The sequence below is a fragment of the Chaetodon trifascialis genome, chromosome 1 (genome assembly GCF_039877785.1).
Source record: "Chaetodon trifascialis isolate fChaTrf1 chromosome 1, fChaTrf1.hap1, whole genome shotgun sequence".
Classification (NCBI taxonomy): domain Eukaryota; kingdom Metazoa; phylum Chordata; class Actinopteri; order Chaetodontiformes; family Chaetodontidae; genus Chaetodon; species Chaetodon trifascialis.
Window position 1 is genome coordinate 18,757,179 of NC_092056.1, and position 16,931 is coordinate 18,774,109.

Here is a 16,931-nt window from a genome sequence, read left to right on the forward strand (position 1 = left end):
TATCTCTCAAACCCGTCCAAGGTTTGTGATAAGCATACATTGAATTGAATTCTGTATTGCCAACGAGTATAATTCGTGTGTATTAAATTAAATAACAATCACGATGAAAATGTAGCGAGATAACAGCCCATTCCCAACCTGCACTCCAGCCCAGAAGGTGGCGATTACGTACCTGAATGTTTGCCAACCACCACAAAACCTTTCACGAAGAAGAAAACGAAGAATTGGCTATCGAGTTAGCCTAGCTGCAGGTTTTAGTAAAATATGGCTGCTGTGCTCCCTGTTAGACCGCCATGCGATAGCAACCCCGCCACTCCCGGAGCACAATCTATTAAGGTGAAATTTGTATTCCGCAGAAAACACGAGTAATAATCAGCTTTCTTCACGGAGCCCTGAAAGGTTGCTTGCTCAGCTAACGGCTGGTTAGCTATCTAACGGCTATCTCCGTCCATGAATGACAACTGTTAGCGGCGTTAGCATCACCCAATTGTTTTCAATTGATGATTGTGTGTCGTGTTTACAAACATTTAGGATTATTTTAGATCCTCATAAGAGACCACTTCAAATTCTGTAGTTATAACGCTGAGTGGTGTGACTGTGGCATCGTTAACCATTTTCTGTGCCTTTCTTCTCCTGTTACCACCAACTCTTATGTTAAATAAGATTCATTAAATTCATGCTGTGGTTTAAAAAAAATGAGGCAATTTTCTGTCCTGGCTGAGAAGTGATGCTGAGGTCTGAGGATGTCCAGAAATGTGCACAGTTTGTCTGAGCATGAGCGCGTCTCATAGGTAGAAAATAAATGGCTGTTGTGATTATTGCCTTATGCAAGATGAGTTCGTGGCTGTTCTTTAATTCCTGGTTCTTTCATTGCTTTCTCACACAGCTGCCTAGAATGTGTGTAAATGTATGCATCTGTAACAAACACTACCAAGAGTATAGTATGGTGCTGTCGATTGGTTGTGTGTTAATTATTGAGGAAAAGAGAGCTGTGAATGTCTAAGAGGATAAAGATGTTTAAGAAACACGAAGCCATATTTTAAAGAAGAAATACTGCCATGTGTCTGCTTAAGGAGGTGCAGTGCCTGGCGATGTTATTATTTATTGTGTTTTGTTGTTGTTGTTGTTTTCCTCTGCAGGAGGATGTAATAGAAGAGGAGTCCAATGATGGCAGCCAGCTTCCCAAAAGAAGGAGAATGGGTTCAGGGGACAGCTCTCGAAGCTGTGATACCTCAAGTCAAGACCTTGGGTAGGTTGGCTCGATATATGACATGGAGCAATAAATTAGCATCGCCAGGACTTTTTTCAACAAACTCTCAGAACCACATCAGCAAGAGCAAGAAGTTCATGTATGGAAGACATCATGGCTGTGTGTGCAAATGTAAAAGTTACATCTGTGTCTGGTTGAACTGAATCTGGGAAAAACGAAAACACATTTCACAGGACCCTATTTATAAAGAAATCTTTTGAAAAGTTTTCATCCTCCACCACTGTTGTCCCCCCACCCCCCTTCCAGACCGACATATTTCCCAGCAGAGAACCTGACAGAGTACAAGTGGCCTCCGGATGACACAGGAGAGTACTACATGCTGCAGGAGCAGGTCAGCGAGTATCTGGGAGTCACATCTTTCAAGAGGAAGTACCCTGGTAAGACTGAAGTAAAAATATAAAACGGTACTTTACCTGTCAAAGTGTTCAAGGAAACAGTGGTACTCTTTTTCTGTAAAATACTATTGATCCCATACTATGATACTATTGATTTACCAATCCAGAATGATAAGGTAGTGAATTACAATAACCAGTGATGTTGTTTCTATGTCACTCTCTAGATATGGAGAGAAGAGACTTGTCCCACAAAGAGAAGCTTTACCTGCGTGAACAGAACGTCATCACTGAGACACAGTGTACTCTGGGTAGGAAGCACACTTCACACACTCCTTGAGCAGTTTGAGTTGTTTCACTACTACAACAAAATCCTAACAGTCTCTCAGCTCCGTGCATTTATAGTTTGGTGCCTTATTTGTAAGATTTACTCTGTAAATAGCATTTGATTGCATAAGTCATTCGTGTGCTTGATGTAGGCAAAGTGTGCACTGAGTGTGTCTTGTGTGTGTTTTCAGGTCTGACAGCTCTGCGGAGCGATGAGGTGATAGATCTGATGATAAAGGAGTATCCCACCAAGCACTCTGAGTATTCAGTCATACTGCAGGAGAGAGAGCGACAGAGAATAGCTAAAGAGTACTCTGTAAGTGTCCCACATAAAGAAATATCCTGGGGTTGATAATGACGGTGGCTTTTTATATTATAGTAATGCATTCAGTGAAAGCCCTCCACATACATGTTTGAAGATATCTCTAAAAGTGTTTGTGTGTTGTCTTTCATAGCAAATGCAGCAGCAGAACCCTCAGAAGGTGGAGGCCAGCAAAGTTCCTGAATACATAAAGAAGGCAGCTAAAAAAGCTGCTGAGTTCAACAGTAACTTCAACAGGGAGCGTATGGAAGAGAGGAGAGCTTACTTTGACCTGCAGACACACGTAAGTCCAACGTGGCAAAACAGAGGATTTGCTTACTGATATTCAGCAGGGATTCAGAAAAGAGCTTTGTGCATCATCAGCTGTGTTTACGCTGGAACTTTTTTTTTTCTTTTTTTTTTACATGCGCTGTATTTTGTGTGTTTTCTCAGATTATCCAGGTGCCCCAGGGTAGGTTCAAAGTGCTGGCTCCAGAGCTGACAAGGACGGGGCCCTACCCTGTGGCTCTCATACCAGGACAGTTCCAAGACTACTACAAAAGGTACATTACACACTTCAATAAATGAACTTCTGTTTTCTGGAGAGCCTCTCAGCCTGTATTGTCTATTGCTGCACTGGATGTTTTGGCCCTGATGCATGATTGTGTTGTGCATGACAGGTACTCTCCCAATGAACTGCGGTACTTGCCGTTGAACACAGCTCTGTTTGAGCCTCCACTGGATCCAGAACTCCCTGCGCTGGACTCAGAACCTGACTCGGACGATGCTGAAGACGGCAAGGAAGACAAAAAGAACAAGAACTCATCTGTAAGACATGAAATTGTGCTACTCTAGTAGCCCGGATCTGTGTCAGATTATACATCCATCTTGGATTAGTCATGCAGATTAGAGTGCGGCTGGGGTCGCATATATCTCTCTGACCTGAGTCCAAGAGAGTAATAACTGAGCCTGAACCCTTAATGTATGCTGAAGCACTGAGCCCAGCCGTCCCAACAGGCTCAGTTTGGGTATCCACTCTCTTAATACAGATGCTTAATGGTAGAAGTCTACTTTGCAACTATGCAAGCTATTACGTGATAGATTCAAGGTCCTATATCAGATCATTTTCCTCAACTGAACTTGACTCAGATGTCTGCATGGAAATGCATCATTGTGCTTCCCTCTTTGCTCTCCTGTTCCTCTACAGGACAGTTCTTCGGGCAACACGTCAGACATGGAGAGCCAGGAGGGAGGAGGTGGACATGGCCACAAGTCCAAGGGCAAAGACAGGACATCCACGCCGGGCAAAGATGGCAGCCATCGCCATTCTGCCTCCCACAAAGCCACCCCAGGGTACAAGGTAGAGGACAAAACCACCTGAACTCTTCTCCAACAACAGCAGCAGCACTTTTCTACCCCCCTCCTCCTCTTTCTACTACTACCACTCCCTTACTCCATCCATCCCGCCACCCCTCCCTAGCTTTCTTCACTTTGTTCTCCGGCTTCTACAGATTGTCAGCTGGGACAACCTGGTCCACACACAGACACACACAGACACACACACAGACACACACACAGACACACACACACACAGACACACACACGCACGCACAGAGCCACAGTTACACACTGTGGGGTCCTGTCTTCAGTTTTTGTTTTTATGATTGCGACATGGCTTTTTTCCCCTCTTCGTACCAGACTGTGAGCAATAAGAACATTTTAAAGGAACAGTTCACTTGTTTCTTTTTCACTGCACTTTCACCTTTTTGGGTTTTCAGTGAAAGTTGAACTTTAAAAGTTTTTTTTTTCCCCTTTGAATGTCTTCAATATACCTCTTGTCTGTCCTCACTTGTCAAAAAAAGATACTTCCAAGACAAGTTAGTGGATGTTTTGGCTGCTAGTTTTCCTTTTTCATTTTTGAAAATAAGTCTTTTTTCTTATACTGATATAGAAAATATAAACCACGTACAGTTTGTGGTTGCTTTTAAAAAAACAATTGATGTTAACACTAGAGATTTTAACATTTATATCTGAAGTGTAGAATGCACTTAACGTTAATGTTTTAAGCGTGTATTGGTATAATAATATGCTTTGTTTATACACCATGTGATGTACTGTTAAAATGTTAGTAAGTATCAGACAGCTGTATGACGTGGGGTTTACCTGTCCCTGCGTCACCGTGGAGAGATGAGGACTTGCTGACCTTGTTCACACTGTTGCTGAGCTGAGCTAGAAGTAGTCTGTATACTGTTTGCCTGGGTTTGGATTCTGCTTGAACAAGCCCCATATCAGCTTATCTTTCTTTAACACCCAGCAGTGGCATGTCTCTGGGTCTCTTTTTAAATATACCCCTTAAATTTCATCTAATTGTTCAAGGGACTGTCGATGGGAAAATATTATTTCAGTGAATCACATGTTCCCTGAAGCACACTTTACTAGCCACATTGGTTTTTGTTTGATTTTTACAGTTATCAACCTTGCAGAAGATAATTTCCACCACCTTAAAATATGCTGGTTAATGAGAGTATATTGGACCTGGGTGAGTCCAGTTGAGTTCAGCTCAGCTTTGTGGTGTGGGCATGGTCCTTTTCTAGTGTCTGTTTGAAACGGTTTCAGTGTGTTTAAGTTTGATTTAAGTTAACTTGACCTTTATTCATCAGTCATTTGGAGTATGCTGTTTCAGTTACGGCATGTTGGTAGCCAGAATTCACGTGAATTATTCAGTATCATAATATCCCTGTGCCGTACAAAAGGACCTTGATATGTAAAAGCTTTCAGGCATGACCCATAATTTTGTAACTCTGGCATATCAGACAAAGTGAAATACCCCGTAGAGTTGAACTGTGCCAGTGCACTTTTCAGTGGTACGTTTTTTCATCTATTTTTCCACTTTTCAGAAACTCCCAGTAGATGAAAGGTTGAATGATTTCTAATGACTTGTATGTCTCCGTGAAAGACACCATGTGAGACAGCAGAACTTTGATTTAGTGACGCAGCTGCTAGCTGATTAACGTTACTTCGCTCTGGTCTGGCTACCGTCTCCATTGTGTGCAGTGGTTAACATGACCTCGTGACTGACAGTGTGGTATTTCCCAAACAGCTCAATAATAAAAGCCAATAATGAACAACAAAGTTGGACTTAGATTAATTGCCTCTGCGGAAGCATTTTGTTAATAATGTGATACATGTTGGATGTTACATACATGTTAAATCTATCGAATATTTAACTCACCGTTGACTGAACATGTTCTGGTTAATGATTCCAGAAAATGAAAGTTGTGGCTCAGCAGCCTTTTTGTAGCTTATACATAGACATTATGAAGATAGAAATGTTAGATTCACTGTGTGATACTGTATGCAGTGGCATACAGTAATATGGCTTTAATTACATCAACATCAACTGCAGCAAATTATACTGATCAGTATTTTTGCCCTTGATATTGCTCCTCACTGGACAATGTGCAGCTCTGGTTTGATTCTCAGAGGGAACTTTAATGATTTAGTATGTCCGATAGTTAGCATCTTAGCACTTATTTTCTTTCTAGAAATGTCTTGACAGCAGAGACATAATCACTGACATGTCAATAATAGTAAAAACAAGGTGTTTACACCGTCCATGATCTACTGATCTAAAATCTGTGGACTCCGCTGTGGATGAGTGTGTAGTCAGCCACTATAAACTTCCCACTTAATTGTGTCTCTGCCTCTGTTTTTCAATTAGACGTAATGTTTAGAGATATACGACGCCATACAAAACAAAAAATAGTACCAAATTATATAAAAGTAAACATGCCTGAAAATGAGCACCTTTTCTTTTATGTACATAAAACACAGCATTTCTTGTGTTGATCAAATTCAGTTAATTTAGTTTTCATTGAAGAGATGGTTGGACTATGCGGGTGTCCAGCAGACTTACTGGACTTAATGATAGTGTTTCATATGGCCGCAGTGCCATTTGTAAGGTTGCAAAACAGCCAGTTCACAAAAGCAATAGGAGCGATCCTTCGACTTATGATTTCAGTAATGTAGCAAGGCCTAAGGCATATGTTTGCATAGGGAGTATGTACAGTTGGAAAATGCACACAGGGGGCTGCGCTCAGCTCCTCCTTTTTCCCCCTTCTGCTGCTGTTTTGCTGTTAGTTTAGTTGTTTTGTTTCTAGTCTTGGATTTCCATCATTCCCAAACTGTGTCCTTTATTGACCCATAGTTTTGTACCTATGGCTGTTTAGTCTAACCTGTGCATTTCCTGTCAGGGAACATTTTAATGAGGGATGTCACTATCTTGAGGCGTTACTGGACATGATGTGGATTAAGCAAAAAGCCCATGAATAACAGGAAAACAAAGTGATTTTTACACATATTTTTTTTGTGTTGCTGTGTTCAAAGGACTGCTGTAAAATAAAACGCACCTTATTTTATGCTCTTAAAGTAACAGTTCACCCCAAAGTCATAAATATTTTTTTTTCCTCTTTTCTGTGGTGCTATTTAACTTTATCTAGATTGTTTTGGAGTTCTGGAGATATCAGCTGTAGAGACGTCTCCTTTCTCTTAGAGATGATAGAACTAGATGCCACTCAGCTTGTGTTGCTCAAAGCGCCTAAAATGTTATGTCACCTTCCAGAAATCAGGACTCGGTTTCTCAAGATAATCCTCAGACCTTGTTGTGAGCAGTTTCATGTAGGAACTATTTTCTGTCTCTGTGCCATCCTGATTTAAATGTCCCTGAGTCTCCTTATCTCTGCTCTGGTTCTTTCCTCTGTGACCCACGATGAACTGAAAGGTATGTTGCATAGAAAGCAACTCCAGATATCTGTATCCACATCAAATAACATTCAGCATTCTTACATGAGGAGTTAGGGGTGATGTAGAGCTTTTCTTATGAAACAGCACTGCACGTTCCTCAACGTCAGTCTGCTCAAGCAAGCCACCACTTGACCTGTTGCAGTTTATTGTGAAGAATTCAGGCTCTGTTATGTAGCAAACAAGAACTAGGTTAGTTTAAAACTGTTAAACTTAGTTGGACGGCAACTTTGATGCCAGGTGATTACATTTATATTTAATGTGTATAAACCAGTTGACATGTAATTCCCCAAAACGTAGAAAAGGCCGTTGTTAGTCAAGATGAAGTGCTGTTTTTGTTTCTTCTCCAAGCATTACACATTTGTTGAACTACTATATTGTCCATGACTGCAGGATACCCGTGGTTTTTATAGCATTATTCTGCCCTTGCAGCCTAAGGTCATTCCCAATGCTATATGTGGCATTTGCCAGAAGGGTAAAGAGGCCAACAAGAAGGGCAAGCCAGAAGCTCTCATTCACTGCTCCCAATGTGATAACAGCGGTAAGTTTGCACTGTTGATTTTAAAGGACACTTCCCTGTTTTTAGACTTTGTTTCAGCACTTTTAATACCAAGTGTATTTGTTTTGATGTAAATTATGCTCCCCAGAATAAAATTCTGAATAGAAGCAGTCATCATAAATTGCTCTGCCTGCATTAATTTAACATCAGTGGTACGTAACATTAACAGATGAATGAAGTGATTGTCATTGACTGAAAGGAAATGTTCAGCCGTCCATTGTACCATTTCATTATGTATAAGCAAGCATTTCAGGAAAGTGTGTTTACTGCCTTGTTTCAATGCTGTGTGGCTGTTTACATTTGGACAGTACAGCTTGTGTTGTTTCAAGTCATGTTTTGAGATGGTCCTGATTAATATCAGTGGGTATCTGTAGCTGCTGGTCTGCTGCATCTTTGTTTTTAAGTATTCCCGACAATACATTGATACTGATTTTAGGATAGGTGTGAGTAGATTCTAGTTCTTCTAGTTTTAGTTTCTTTTTAATGGTGATGTGCTAGTTGATAAAAGTCCATCCTTTGCTAGTGAGAGCTTTTCTGTTGAAGCCCTCTGAAGTAATAGGATGTTGAATTTATGTGTGTGTACATGGGTGGGCCTGTTCACATTCTGTCTATATTTGTGTGTTTTGCGTTTTTGTCTGATGTGCTTCCTTATGTGTGTCTGTATGCATGCGTCATGCACTTATTTCTATGTGTGTGTGTGTGTGTGTGTGTGTGTGTGTGTGTGTGTGTGTGTGTGTGTGTGTGTGTGTGTGTGTGTGTGTGTGTTGGGGGGGATGCATGTCTCTGGCTCTACGTATGCATGCTTGCTCCTGTGCATGTGTCTTCGTGTCCATAAACCTAGGCCACCCGTCCTGCTTGGACATGAGCGAAGAGCTGGTGTGTGTGATCCAGACGTACCGCTGGCAGTGTATGGAGTGTAAGACCTGCACTGTGTGCCAGCAGCCCCACCATGAGGACGAGATGATGTTCTGCGACAAATGTGACCGAGGATATCACACATTCTGTGTGGGTATGGACTCCATTCCCACTGGTGAGTGTGTGGACACTGACAAGCACAATGTGGCGTAGGCAGACAGATACACCCACTCACCACTGACCTGCCTGCTTTTTTAAAATATGGTTTTGTATTTTTGCTTGCCTCCTTTTAATTCATTCTGTCCGTCTCGTCAGGCCTTTGGGTGTGTGAGGTCTGCGACAAAGATTTCACCACACCCAAGAAGAAGGGAGGAGCCAAAACACCTAAGAAGTCCAAGTCAGCGAAAAAATGATCAGCAGCATTAACCACAGTACCTCGGCCAAATTCTGCTCAAATGCACAAATCTAATTTGTTAACCATTTGCGGAAGCTGTAAAATGTTTAAAATCTCAGATCACTGTGACCCCCCCCCCCAAAAAAAGTGCCGCCCTCCTACCAAATACTAACAAGCCAAACACAAGATCTTATCTTGCTGTTTCTTTTTATTCATTGATTGTCTTTAAATGCACAGGCTAACTCTAGAAAACACATCTTTTCTGTGAAAGCATAATGACGTCAGTAAGGCAGGTCAATAATTTGAATCATAATCAGTGGAGAAACTGTGATACCTCAAATGTACGCGCTCACAAAGTTCAGATCAGACGTTAACTTTAGCATAGCATCTCTGTTCTGTCATATTAGACTGATCATACATCATACATACATAAAGTGAACAGCTAAGCTGCAGATTCAGTCCATCCAAATGTAGTCCACTAAATCCTGTTATCTGCTAACCACTAACAGCAAACAGATGAATCTTGTCGTTACTGTCTCTGAACATTTCTGCAGTGATTGGCTGTTTGCTGGGAAATTGTTTCAGTTCAACAAATGGTGCTTTTGATTTTGTACTACTGGAACAATCAATGTTAACAAAAGCTCACCGATGTTTTTTTTTTTTCATTCAGTTTCAACATTTTTGTATGTTTTTGTATCTTCTGAACTATAGTTGGTATTTTTAGCTGGCATTTATTTAATGAGTCAGGCCAGTAAAGAGCAATCTTATTTAAACAAAGTCTTGTCTTGAATAATGACATGGTGCTTGTGATCCTGTGTGATGAATTGTAATGGACGCTGGCCTCATGGCTGCAGGAGCTTTCAGGTATGTATGTGTAGGTCTGAATAACTGAAACAAGTGTCTGACTTTAAATGTATTGAGTTTGTTGTTAACCCTCCACTGTTATTAATTATTAGACCACTCACTGTAATTACATTGAAATGAAACATCCATCAGTTATGATTAGTCAGCTGATATTTTTGCAGTCAGTTTGTAATATGTTTTTTGGTATTTTTTTTTATGATTTTGTCTATTTTCTATTGTACTTCAGGAAACAAGTTGTTAAAGAATATCTGTTGCTGTCACAGTCACTGAATTGAGTGTTTTTTGTCAATAAAAGCTACTTTAAAAAGACTCAGATTTATCTTTTAGTGGTTGTGTACCATGTTAAATTTCTTATTAAAGGCAAAAATAATCTTTGGTGCACTGAAAAGGCAAATGCAGATTGCTCACGCATTGTTAATATGTATTTTAAAGTAATTTTAATACTTAGATTTTATTGATTAGACAAAAAGTATTACATACACAGCTACCATTGCAACAAAGAGCCTTTAATGGTCCTTGAATGTATGAGTGAACAATTTATGACTTCCACCCAGTGGTGGTTTTAGTATCAATGAGTCTCGATCAACTCAGTTTTGCAGATACTTGATATTACAGACTACTACTCACATGTCCAATAGCATCTTTTAGTCTAACTGCAATTCTGTATTATGCAGTTATTTGGCTTTTGATATATTGTATTGATGGTTCCTGCTATACATAAAATAACCTATGGGGACGCTGTCGCACATAGTACAACTGAACGTACGGATGCTACGGCAGTAAAAGAAAAGACTGCCATATTGCAGTGATACAGCGAGTTTACCGGACAGAATCTTTAATACCGCTGATATTCTGTAAGAAATATGCTTTCTGCTCATGCTTTTGGAGACCCCGGGAAGATGAAAGAGTATCATTACACCGGCCCAGTGGAGCACCGGTTCTCACCATACGCTTTCAATGGAGGGTAGGTGTTATTTTTCAACTGCTGGCTAGTTCGCCTGCTTGTTAGCTAGCTAACGTTTACATCTTATTGGACTGTGCTAACTAGCTAACCAGATTAGCAAGCGGTATGCCACCTGGAACTAAACAAAGATTAAGTTAATGAAAAGTGAGTGAACAGAGCACTGTTTATTTGTCCAGGACTGTAAGCATTCTCAATCTATCTTAATGTGTGAATTAAGTCAGCATTATAGGACACAAACTTGAAAGGGAAAGATAATTTAATGGCACAGTTTCAGTTTCTAATCAGTAGCTTAAGTTAGCTTCCGTCAGCAAGTGTTTGGGGACAACAGCATAGTCTCCTCTCTGTTGTGGTGGTTTATAAGATAAATGAACTAGCTTGTATTGTTTTGTCATTCTGTTTCAGAACTGTATTAGCTGTTGCCGGGGAAGACTTTGCCATTGTAGCCTCAGACACCAGGCTGAGTGAAGGCTACTCAATCCACAGCCGGGATTCACCAAAGTGCTACAAGCTGTAAGTGTGCAGAGTCACTGTCAACGAAGGAAGGAAGGAGCAGAGCAGATCGGCTGTATTAAGATACCATGTGAACTCCTGTTAATCTTTAGGTGGTCCCTTTAACATGCTCCTTTCATAGTTCTGTGTAAATTCATTAATGGATGGATGGCATTATAAAGTACGTTTGGTGTGGAATCACTGAAGTTACTTCAGCTACGGCCTGTTACTTCGAAACTGGGAGGTGTCGTTGGTTTCTGCTTGGAGCTCAGTGTCTAGCTGCTAGCTCAGCAAAGCTGTTTAAACCACATGTCATTATCACATTAATCTGCAAGGCCAAATGAAGAATATCATGCTCTGACCACTGATTTTTGTGCCTTCCTCTTACAGGACAGACACAACTGTCATCGGCTGCAGCGGTTTCCATGGTGACTGCCTGACTCTGACTAAAATCATCGACGCCAGACTAAAGGTGCGTTGGTGTAACAATGTTTTTTAGTTTCATTCTTTCTTAAGTGTCATTCCTAAAATGATCTAACTCTGCTAACTGTCCTGCCTGTTCATCATATTCGTGCCCAAGACAGAGTCGACATGAGGCTGATATTCTAATGTGTCTTGTTATATTTAAGTTTTACTGAATCACATTCTGCACCCCTACTAGACCAACAAAGGCTTTCATTGATTACTTAATTGTTGCTACACTTGAACTAATTGTCCTTCCCCTCTCTCAGATGTACAAACACTCAAACAATAAGACAATGACCAGCGGGGCCATCGCAGCCATGTTGTCCACCATCCTGTATGGCAGGAGGTTCTTCCCCTACTACGTCTACAACATCATAGGAGGACTGGATGAAGAGGGTGAGTACTTCAATGCTGCCAATATTATGAGGACTAAATATTGCAAGTACATGTGTCACTTTTTTATGTGTATGTATGCACTTGATTAAAAAAGCTGCATATATATATTTAGGCTGTAGGTGTGTTTCTTGTTTATGATGAATGCAGGGGGCAGGGAGTGCTGTGTGGGTTGTTGCATATATTGTGCTTCATTGTATCACACAGTAAGGTATTTTTTTGTTATATCTAAGCTGGAAATTGTACAAAGCTTTGGTTATGTTCTTGCAAGAACAACGTTTTATTTGCAATATTTCATGTCTATAATGCAGGCAAGGGAGCAGTGTACAGTTTTGACCCAGTGGGCTCCTACCAGAGAGACACCTACAAGGCTGGAGGATCAGCAAGTGCCATGCTACAACCGCTGCTAGACAACCAGGTAAATAACAAACTGTTGTCGGGTATGCAGGTATGCTGACAGTGGATGAGGTACACTCATGTCTGTCTCTCCTTCCACAGATTGGTTTCAAGAATATGGAGGATGTACAGCATGTTCCTCTGACTCTGGACAAAGCGGTTCAGCTGGTCAAAGATGTCTTCATCTCAGCCGCAGAGAGAGATGTCTACACCGGAGATGCCCTTCGGATCTGTGTCGTCACTAAGGAGGGCATCAATGAGCAGACCGTACCACTGAGGAAAGACTGAGAGGGGGGAGTGTTCCCCTTTCTCTGTTTTCCTTTCTGCTCTGTTTTTCCCCATATTCACCCTGTTGGTTTGGCCGCTTAACATAATGTTTCTCAAAATAGGAGTGCTGATCCAGTTGATGTGTTGATGCTTTAACTGGGGAGCAGATATTCCATTTTTTATATGCACTCACAGTTTACATCAACACTTTTCTTCTGCGTTCCACAAGTATCCCCCTCAGTTTATGCTTTTATTACAGCCTTGGATTTGTGGTCTAGCAACCTGATTGCAGATCAGCACTCCTGTTCAGAGAAAGAAGGAAGTGTCTTCATCTGACCCTTCCTACACTCTTCCTCATTATGTTTTGGGAGGATGCATACTCTGCTGTTCTTTTTACATTCTTAATAAATGTAAACAATTGAAAAATGGGTCTTGTTCATTTAATGTCTCTCACACATGGATACTCCATCTCAGATAGCTTATGCTGCTCACAGCAGTTAGAGGGTAGTTTTCTTTAATTGTAGTAGGAATTGTTTTGGCATATTCAAGTTTTACTGCAGAATAAGGTGACCTTTGAAAGTATGCTGTTTTCTGAGATGCAAAAGTAATGGATGAGTTTTGGCTTGCATATCTGCACATTTGCATATAAAACTTTAGCACATCACGTTTGGAGATCATATAGGTCAGGTGGACTGGTATATTTTACAGTTATGACTGAAAGACTCAACTGTTTTTGAGTCGTACCCTCTGTGGTCTTTAGCATTTCCAGGTCCTCGATGAAAATCACTGGTTCACATGTTCAAGCCTCCACAGTGAAAACTTTCTGATGAAAGTGATCAACTGAGAGATTTTTTTTTTTGATAGACTGGTTTTCAGACAATGTTTTCACACCTTCAGTAAAAATGACAAAAAGGAGGAAGAATGGTTTATGTTCAAGTCAGCTTCTTGGTATTAACTTTTTAGACAAAGTAAGGATTGCCAGGCTCAGAGCCCTGACAACATTTATACAACCATGATTCCAAGAAAGCTAAGATGCTGTGTAAAACATAAACAGAATGTGATCATTTGCTCATCCAATTTGGCAAATCTGTTTTGTCCACAACAATTTAAAACAATACAAAGTTAATATATTTAATGTTTTACCTCATCAGCTTTATCACACGTATAAAGGATATCACTACATGGGTCAGGAACACTTTGTAAAACAGTTGTCAGTATATACAGCTCATTTTTTTTTTTTTTGAATCGTGTGTGAGGAGAGGAGGTCCATTTTTTCTTTGCATTATTTTAACGTGAGACTGGTGCAGTTACTTTAACTTTTTAACCATTCACAGCAAATGTATGAAAGATTCCCCAAAATGTACTGTTATAGACAATACATTATATATAGACTACAATTTGACCTGTCGTGGAGAAAACACAGCTGCAAGTATTAACATTAATGATGGCAGCATTCCATTTAGATGTCCAAGTTTCAGGACTCTGCAAGTGGGCCCACTAGAAAAGGGTACTTGCTGGAAATAAATTATCACTAGCAAAATGAGTTACACGTGTGCATTTCCTGCCAAGACAAGTGAAGCTGTGTCCCAGTTCCAAACTACATACCGATTCTAAGCAAGTTTTTATCATACAGGATGAGCATACTGGAAAAGTGACCAAATAAACAATACTCAAATAGACGGCATGCAGACCTAATGCAGTGAATTTCTGAGTGTGCTGTTGATGAACACTAGTCTCCTACAATGCAATGGCTAAAGGAAGAGCTGCTCACAATGAAAGAAATTAAATACATTTTAGGTGGTGGTGAGACTGTGTCAAAAAAAAAAAATCTCAGGAAGAAAAGTTTTTGATCTTAGGAAAAGTACTTGGAAAAGTAGTCAGATGTCTCTTTTATTGGCAATAGCTTTCCAAAGCTGCAGTTTGATTGACATCAGGCACAAAGATTGAGCCATTTCCTGTTTGTATACAATGGTTAAGTATATTGATATAACTGATAAAACGATGTACAATAATGAGTAGTATGTGTACAGATTTGGGACGCAGTCAGCGTCTGTAACAGGGCTGTGTAACTGGCACACTTGAATGGAACGCAGCCGATTTGAATCCTATTAATGACCCCCATTATTTTCCTGCTGTGATGTCTGTTATGAAAAGGTTTTGTGCACTGATAAACAACAACATTTATCCAACCAATTTTATAGTCATATGTTGGTTAATTTTCTGGCATTGTGTTAATTTTCACACAAAATACATGCTTTCAAGTAGGAAACTACACTGTACTAATGAACACTGGGCCCCTTCTCTGTTTAAGAGAATTTGACATCTGTGAGATTATCCTGCACCACCTGAGACAATGAAAACACAGACTCTTATCAATGCTGAGCAGGAAGAAACAAAACATTTAGTTATACCATTTTATTATTATTTTTTTTTGTAAATCAGCAACTGTAACAAGTGTTTACTCAACAAGTGTTTCAATAATCAAAGACTCTCTCACACACACAAAGACAGACACAGGCAGTGTCCTCAGGCATAGTACTGAAGGTTAGCCTTCTTCTTGGCTTGGACCTCCAGGATTCCCTCCATGTAATCTTCATGGTTCAGCTCTGTGGCCCCGCGGCGCAGCGCGATCATACCGGCCTCCACACACACAGCTTTGCACTGGGCTCCGTTGAAGTCGTCGGTGCAGCGAGCCAGCTCCTCGTAGTTGACGTCGGGGCTGACGTTCATCTTGCGGGAGTGGATCTGCATGATGCGAGCTCTGGCCTCTTCGTTCGGCATGGGGAACTCGATCTTTCTGTCCAGACGGCCTGAACGGAGCAGCGCGGGGTCCAGGATGTCCACTCTGTTGGTGGCAGCAATCACCTAAAAAAAATAAACATTTCTGTAGTTACACTGTAGTCATCATGCTATGAAGCAATGCCACTGTGATCATTACAAAGATGGGAAAGTTTGTATGCATATCCATGACACTTTCTGATGAGTAGTTTGTTCTGTGTGGCCATATTTCACATTTAAATTCTCTGTACTCCATTTCTGCTGACACTGTGTGCCATTCCCTGCATAAAGAACATCAGTGCATGGGGAACAGCAGACCTCATACAAAGGCTTTTGCGCCTGGACAGATTTTTTAAAATAAATCTTTCTTACTATATAGAACCTGAACGTTTTTGAAGTATTTAGTTCTTTTTTCTGTAAATTGTATATGAACATGTAAGGTGTTTAAACAGCTTTATGGGGACAGCAGCTTTACCTTGACCTGCATGTTGGGCTGAAATCCATCCAGCTGGTTGAGCAGCTCCAGCATGGTCCTCTGAACCTCTCTGTCTCCTGCTTTCTCGCTGTCAAACCTCTTGGTTCCGATGGCGTCCAGCTCATCAATGAAGATGATGGACGGGGCTTTCTCTTTGGCCAGGGCGAAGGCGTCTCTCACCAGCTTGGCTCCATCTCCAATGAACATCTGGACCAGCTGTGGACCGGCCAGCTTCAGGAAGGTGGCCTTGGTCTGAGCGGCACAGGCTCTGGCCAGAAGGGTCTTCCCAGTGCCAGGTGGTCCGTACATCAGGACCCCTTTAGGTGGCTGGATGCCCAGGTTCTCAAATTTCTCCTTGTGGTTCATGGGCAGGACGATGGCCTCAACCAGCTCCTGGATCTGCTTGTCCAGACCTCCAATGTCGCTGTACTGCTCTGTGGGGCGCTCATCCACCTCCATGGCCTTGACTCTGGAGTCGTACTCGGTAGGTAAGGTCTCCAGGATCAGATAGGAGTCTTTGTTGACACCCACTAGGTCTCCGGGCTTCAACTTCTCGGCGTCCACGAGCCCGATGACGGGCAGGAAATAGGTCTGTCGAGTGGAAGTCTTAATGACGGCGCATTTTCCTTTCCTTTGAGAGTCCAGATCCACATTTGCCCCGTCTTCCTCCTGGTCGTTGGGATCCACATCCAGCAGCTCGATCACATTAGACACCAGGTACGGCAGGGTTTTGTTCACCTTTATCTTCTCCGTGTTTTCTTTGATTTTATCCTTCATAGCCTGCAGCTCGTGGGTCACCCGCAGCACCTCGCTCTTCATTATCTTTATCTCGCTGTCCAGGAGACGAGTTCGCTGAACTATCTCCTCTGTGGACATTTTTAGTACTTCTTCACCGATTCCATCCTCCACCTCGTCCCAAACTGATTTGTCACTCAGCGACGCCATCTTTGCTCTGACTGCGATGAACTGTGACACGGCGGAAAATGAAGAGTATATCCGGAA

General features: G+C 41.3%; 3 protein-coding genes across 3 annotated transcripts; 2 read left to right on the top strand and 1 right to left on the bottom strand.

The window, feature by feature from the left end:
• Positions 1–199: 199 nt before the first annotated feature.
• On the top strand, positions 200–10,015 carry phf10 (PHD finger protein 10). Its single transcript, XM_070964657.1, has 12 exons — positions 200–336; positions 1,140–1,249; positions 1,517–1,647; positions 1,830–1,913; positions 2,121–2,245; positions 2,385–2,534; positions 2,684–2,793; positions 2,911–3,058; positions 3,438–3,590; positions 7,463–7,571; positions 8,431–8,619; positions 8,760–10,015. Exons 1-12 carry the CDS (start codon positions 265–267, stop codon positions 8,855–8,857), a joined length of 1,479 nt encoding a protein of 492 aa, XP_070820758.1. The 5' UTR covers positions 200–264; the 3' UTR covers positions 8,858–10,015.
• Positions 10,016–10,500: 485 nt separating this feature from the next.
• psmb1 (proteasome 20S subunit beta 1) lies at positions 10,501–13,102 on the top strand. The gene is made up of 6 exons (XM_070960004.1): positions 10,501–10,666; positions 11,069–11,176; positions 11,546–11,627; positions 11,887–12,016; positions 12,325–12,431; positions 12,512–13,102. The coding sequence occupies exons 1-6, from the start codon at positions 10,566–10,568 to the stop codon at positions 12,695–12,697; spliced, it is 714 nt and encodes a 237-aa protein (XP_070816105.1). The 5' UTR covers positions 10,501–10,565; the 3' UTR covers positions 12,698–13,102.
• An 816-nt stretch (positions 13,103–13,918) lies between these two features.
• On the bottom strand, positions 13,919–16,894 carry psmc3 (proteasome 26S subunit, ATPase 3). Its single transcript, XM_070992337.1, has 2 exons — positions 15,930–16,894; positions 13,919–15,541 (listed from the first exon to the last, which is right to left on the bottom strand). The coding sequence occupies exons 1-2, from the start codon at positions 16,872–16,874 to the stop codon at positions 15,203–15,205; spliced, it is 1,284 nt and encodes a 427-aa protein (XP_070848438.1). The 5' UTR covers positions 16,875–16,894; the 3' UTR covers positions 13,919–15,202.
• Between the last annotated feature and the right edge of the window lie 37 nt (positions 16,895–16,931).